This window comes from Aegilops tauschii, chromosome 3 (assembly GCF_002575655.3).
Source record: "Aegilops tauschii subsp. strangulata cultivar AL8/78 chromosome 3, Aet v6.0, whole genome shotgun sequence".
Taxonomy (NCBI): domain Eukaryota; kingdom Viridiplantae; phylum Streptophyta; class Magnoliopsida; order Poales; family Poaceae; genus Aegilops; species Aegilops tauschii.
The window spans coordinates 616553162-616559361 of NC_053037.3; the positions used below are offsets into that span (position 1 = coordinate 616553162).

Sequence of the window (6200 nt, forward strand, 5' to 3'; positions counted from 1 at the left end):
GCTATCGGTTATATGTCTTTTCTTTTCAATTTTGATTGTTTTGTTATCTACATACTACATTGCATGAATTTGTATGAATATAGGGTGTTGATTTTGATTGTTTTGTTATCTACGTACTACGTTCCATGATTTTGTGCCAGATATGAGATGCGGGTGTGAAGGTGCAGATTTAGGAAGTGTCCGGTCAGTGTCAGCAGTCCGGATGTAGATGCTCTTACCAGGATATTGAGCCCTAAATGGTGACTATGGAGATGGTCATTGGTCTTGGAAAGTACTGGAGCGGTGGCAAATGAGAAATCAGCCGGGAGACAAATCTTGCCACATATTGTTGTTATTTGGACTATAACTAGGGATGTTTACTTCTTTAGCACCATCAGCCGCATAAAGTTTTTTCTTCAATAAAAGATCCCATCACACAATTCCATAGTACGAACCACATCGAATGATATCGTGGCAGATCTCGAGGCACAATGAACAATTTGCTCAAAAAGGGTACGCCATATATCTAAGCCCACATGTACATGGGCATCTAATTAATGCCAAAAGATCACCACGGAAGCCAGCAACAAGCAAACACAGCTACGCTGGAATCTCGGCCCTGGGAATGATTCCCAAGACTTCTGCAACTTGGAGCTTCTTCCTGGCGTACTGTGCATACGTCTTTGGCAACGCACGCTGAAATTGGAAAAGAATGAGCCATTATCACATACAAAACCTGAAGGGGAAGCAATATTTTTTGCCTTCCAATATCTATACAACCTACCTTGTAATTAATTTCCTGTGCAATCAACTCTTGGACTCTTCGATCTGGAAGCTATATATATACATACACCAAGGAGAGACATCAGACGATGATTGTACTATATAGTAACACATTCCAATGGATGCTAGACCACACCATACTATACATATACTTACTTCCTTACTAATGCCTTCTGTGCACCGGCGGAACTGCAAGGAAAGATGATTAAAGTATTTGCATCAGAAGAGACACGAATTAACAAATGAAAACACGTACAGAACTCCTATGAACAAAAAAGAAACCTACTTGTCGCTCCAGTTGCAAAAAACCGCCGGGGCACTCCAGCTCAGCCTTCAAAGTATGTTGGCGCAATGGAACCGGATTCTCATTGTAAACTTCCTGCAGAGCATCTCTGAAAGACGTCTAGAAGTTGTCCAACAAAGAAGAAAACACCAACACCGAGCATATACAGGGTTAGAAAGCATTGACAAACCTGATCAATAATCATAAACTGTTGTTAGTTCTGATGTACAATGCTGACCTGACCCTCATTGACCCGCTTCCAAATCTCAAGAAAGGCACGGTCAAGACCTTCCACAAACAGACGATAAAGGCGAGTCCTCAATACATACTCCTAAATTTAATCGAAAGATTGCGATTGTTAGATATAATCATAACTAGAGCTGACCATCTAAATGAGCAAGCGACAAAGGAATTGTACCTCGAAACCATGACATGCTAGACCCAAATGAATGTTGCTGAACCCATTGGCAATCTTAATTGATTGGTACAAACCTTTACGGCGCATTGGCTCCCACTAAATAGTAGAACAGAGAAGTTATTGTGATGCTACAATGCGTATGCAAGATTAGTTGTCATTCCATGGTTTTGAGAGGTCATATAGGCCTACCTCCAGAAAATCTTTAAGCACATGATTTTCAAGCCACTGTTAAGAACAGAAGGTTGTTAGTCCAATTTCTTTTTTACTGAACAAAGTTTTAAACTTGGACTGGCTGATCATTGCACCATGAATACCTTCATTTCCTTGACCATCTTTTCCCAGTACAGCACATACTCTCTATCAGCATCAGGGGTGTTATAAAACGCTTTGTACTGACTCCATCTGTCATATTCATACTCATTCCCACCCTGCACCAGAAAGGAAGGGAAGCAGCATATCACAGCTGTCCTGAGAATAACAAGCTGGGCATTGGTTACAGTACTTTTGCACTTAAAAAAATTCCAAAAAAAAACAGTATTGTAACATGTAAAATATATGGGGCCTAGGGATATCAGGCAAAAATCTGGTTACACATACAGAAAAAGTATGGTACTCGTATATGGGAGTTGTCTGCATGTGATTTTTTTAGGACTTGCTCCGTGCAAAAAATGCATCAGTATAATAAACTCTCAGGTAAGAAGTTATAATTCTTGTCTTTTTCTTCTACCATGCACAGTTTATGAGATTTTCCATAATTTATTGCAAACACACATATTTTAAGCTGTGTTTAATCTCCAGAGGATGTGACGTTCATAGTTCTATTTTTGCATTTCGGCAAGAACCTCAGGCAGGCCCCTGGAACAAAGAGGTTACTCACACAAAGCCAAGCTATAAAAACAATGAGAAATTGCAGTCATGATTCATTAACTAACCAAGCTGTTAGAGAAATATTTGTGGTCACCCATTCAAAGGTAAGAAGAGAAGAAGAAATTGGTTACTGGCCGCATGAGCACAGATTAAGTGTATATGCATCACTCAATTCAAAGTTGTGAATACACAGATATACTTACACGGTTAGGAAGGACTAGCCGCTGGTAGTCGCTCAAGTTTGCAAGTAAACAGAGGTCGGAGTCAAAATACCAGCCAAAGGCGCTATCATGATGGCAAGGATAGAAGAAGTCATTCTCCAAGGCAAGCTCCATAGGGTACTTGGATTCCAGTGCAGCTTCTTCTAGCTCGTCGACAGGCTTTCCTAACAACAACTACACAGATGGACAGATGAGTAAGGTACATAAGAGGGTGTATATGCTTGATCGCGATCGACAGATAGGTGTGGTGATATGGGACTAACCAGGTAAGCTTTGAAGCGATAACGTTTATACTTGGCGAGGAGGCTGTCCAACTGCTCTTGATCCAGTCCAGTCTTGGTGTCAATTTCAGCAGGTCTGCGAGTCTTTAGCTGTCCGGAGTACTTGACGAATTCCTCCGCAGTGATATCATCGCCCGAGTCCTCTCCAAAGTGTGTATCTCCAACATCTGGTCCGTGGGGTTCGCTCAAGAACTTGTGGACTTGATATTCTACCAGAGCAGCCCGCAGCTCATCATCATAGAAATTAGAACGAGCGAGGACTTGGACAATTTGATCGGAAGGAAGATTTGGGCTGTCGATGGCGACGCCCGCTTGTAACTGCAATCGGACGAGACGCGAGGCGAGGATCTCATGGTACCTGGACTGGCGGGCCGGCCAGGCGACCGGCGGCTCGTCCAAGGATCCGGACGGCGGCGCGCTGGAAGTCCGCCCGGCCGGCTTGTCGAAGGATCCGGACGGCGGCGCGCTGGATGTCGTGCTGCTGCTATCCGATTCGACAAGGGATCCAGACAACGATGCGCCTTCTTCACCGCGGCGACGGCGGGAGGGTCCTTCGCGAGGAGACCTCCTGCGGCGGGGGCGCTTCTTCTGCGTCATCGGCAGCAGATCGGCGGTCACACGGGGTGGGATCGTGGTGACGGCGTGGGGAAGGGGATCGCGATTCGGCGCTAGGGTTTCGCGTGGATGAGGACGCGTGACCTTTGTCCTCTCGGGTAGGTTCACGAACTGTATCCTTACAAAGGCTGGGCCTAAATGAAAGCAGGCCCAAATTTTCTTTTCTTCCGGTCTTCCTTGAGGTTTTTTAACATTTGGTTTGATAAATTTTTTAAGGGTATTTGGTTTGATAATTGGATACTGAGAGATGAGAAAATGTGACCGATTGTGCGTCTTTTTTTCTTTTGACGGGTTGTGCGTCACTCTATAACCGATTGACCGATTGTGCGTCTTACTAATGATCTCCATATACATACATACGTCAGTTGATGATGATTGATAATAGCAATGATTCGTGGAAGCGGCGTCTCCTAAAAAATGCTACACTTACGGACACCATCTACAGGCTACACCTACGGACTCATCTCCCATAACTTCTCTCCTCTCCTGATTTCCAGTGGTGGTCCCCTCTTCTTTTGATTTCCAATCACATCTTCACAACTCATCCCGTAAGTTAACTTCTGTAGAAAACGTCCGTAGGTGTAGCATTGTTGGGGTCTCCTGCACCAAATATTTTTGAACGCGGATGCAGAGGAAAATTATGAGCATCCCTCTATGTACTAGAAATAGCGAGGATTTCTGGGCTGGAACTTTGAAAAGAACGGTATGTTCTCCATAAGATCAGCCTATCGTATGCTCGCTCACACCAAACGCCGACGCGCGACCTGGCTCGAGGGGCGTGCAAGTCCCTCTCACATGGGCGCGGAGGAGAGAGAGGATAGAAGAGTTTGTGGAAAGTGACAGTCCCTGGTAAGATTCAAACTTTTTGTGGAGGCTGGCTAAGCACTCTATCCCAACGAAGGACATCCAATATCACAAGAAGATGACAACTTCCAATCAGTGTCAACTTTGCGCTGCAAGGGATTCTTGGCGCCACTCCCTGTTAGAATGTACTACACCCAGATGTGTGTGGGCACTGGTCGACGGGGATCTGGTTGAGTACTTAATTGCTATGACATAACCAAATGCAAAGCAATGGCTTTTCACGATGATTGACGCTCTTCCCCAAGATAAGCTGGTAAGTCTGACCGTTACCCCGTGGGCCATTTGGTCGGCAAGAAGGAAAGCTATTCATGAAGCTATTTTCCAGAGTCCCCTTGCCACGTATCTGTTTGTGCAACGGTTCATAGCTGATCTAGAGAGCATAAAGGCTACGAGAACTACTGCCAGCAAGACTCTGTTGCACCAATAAAAAACTCAGGGCTGGAAACCGCCCAATGCATGCACGTTCAGAATCAATGTTGATGGGGGTCTGTCCCGCAATGGACCAAGTGGGGTGTCCGCTGCCATATGTCATGACGACAAGTGGCTATACTTGGGAGCATCGGCTATGGTCTTCCCAGGTGTAACGAACCCAGCGTGCCTTGAAATGCTAGCCTGCCGAGAAGCACAAGCTTTAGCTCAAGACTTACACCTCCGCAGAATCATCATCTCATGCGATAGTAAGACTGTGGTGAATGACCTAAATAATGGGTCCTGTGGCAAGAATGGAACCATTGTTCGAGAATTCATAGCTTACCGACGGTTGTTTGATGCATGCGATATCATCTTTGAAGGGAGGGACACTAATAAAGAAGCTCAAAGTTTTGGTTAAATGTTTGGTTTCTTTAAACCATGGTCACCACCTGTGGCTAGTGTAAGTGCATCTAGTGCCATCCCTAGTTGGTTTTGGAGTATTGACGACAAACTTGGTTGAGGGACTAATGTGTTTGTGAGAATTGCAGGATAACACAGGTAGTAGTCCCTCTTTGATTCGATTTACCTACCGGAGATGACCCCTAAAAATGTGTGAATATGTGAAGACATTCACAACGAAGATTATGACTTGAGAAGACATTCACGTGAAGACTATGGAGTGCGAAGACATAGCCGTTTTATAGTTTCCTTTTTCTTCTTTGTTGAGTCATAGGAACCACCGCACTGTTAAGTGGGGTCCAAGTGAACAAAGTCAGAGTGACTGAAGTGATGCTCAACCAAATCCTATGTCTTCGAGCGAAGACAATGAGAGAAAATCTTATCCAGAGCTGGATAAGTCAGCTTTACTTGTAGCCCAAGTCAAGCTGCCGCGTGTGTTTGAAATCTGACTGTTAGACACGTGTCAGTTCCTTAGTGACCAAGGGTCATTTCGGACAAATCAGGTCGGGTTGCCTCCTGGCTATAAATAGCCCACCCCCTCACCATAAATTGGTGGCTGCTCAGAGTTAGTGCACGGCTTTTGTCGTTTGAGAGCAACCCACCTCCGAAGTATTTGAGAGAGAGATCCTTGCGAGGACAAAGCCCAAAACACCCAGAGCCAAAGAGTGTTAGGCATCACTGAAGTCTTTCTGTCCGCGTGATCTGAAGACTTATTACACTTGAGGACTGTGAATCCTCCAGCCGGTTAGGCGTCGTGTTCTGAGCATCCAAGAGTCATTGTGGATTGCCGGTGAACGAAATCTGTGAAGGTTTGGAAGTCTACCTTGAAGACTTACCAGAGTGATTTGGCGAGGACTAAGTGTCCTTAGCTCAAGGGGAATAAGGTGAAGACGTGGTCTTCTGAGTTGAATCTCAGCCTCCCTAGCCAGACGCACAGTTGTCACAACAACTGGAACAGGTCCAACAAATCCTTGTCCTCGCCAAGCAACTGGTTTTATCTCCTCCCTCACTTATTTACA

At 45.1% G+C, this 6200-nt stretch overlaps 1 protein-coding gene across 1 annotated transcript; it reads right to left on the reverse strand.

Annotated features, from left to right (window-relative positions):
* Positions 1–355: 355 nt before the first annotated feature.
* On the reverse strand, positions 356–3550 carry LOC109767774 (uncharacterized). The gene is made up of 10 exons (XM_073511351.1): positions 2815–3550; positions 2534–2725; positions 1778–1891; positions 1653–1688; positions 1464–1559; positions 1284–1376; positions 1049–1165; positions 919–951; positions 764–814; positions 356–675 (listed from the first exon to the last, which is right to left on the reverse strand). The coding sequence occupies exons 1-10, from the start codon at positions 3427–3429 to the stop codon at positions 580–582; spliced, it is 1443 nt and encodes a 480-aa protein (XP_073367452.1). The 5' UTR covers positions 3430–3550; the 3' UTR covers positions 356–579.
* Between the last annotated feature and the right edge of the window lie 2650 nt (positions 3551–6200).

What these genes read in the sequence shown, in the direction of transcription:
- LOC109767774 (XM_073511351.1), bottom strand. Translation starts at nt 3,429, where the DNA reads ATGACGCAGAAGAAGCGCCCCCGCCGCAGGAGGTCTCCTCGCGAAGGA. An exon ending in TGCTTAAAGATTTTCTGGAG is followed by an intron (nt 1,560 to 1,652) that starts GTAGGCCTATAT and finishes TCTACTATTTAG; the next exon opens with TGGGAGCCAATGCGCCGTAA. An exon ending in AGCGGGTCAATGAGGGTCAG is followed by an intron (nt 1,166 to 1,283) that starts GTCAGCATTGTA and finishes GACAACTTCTAG; the next exon opens with ACGTCTTTCAGAGATGCTCT.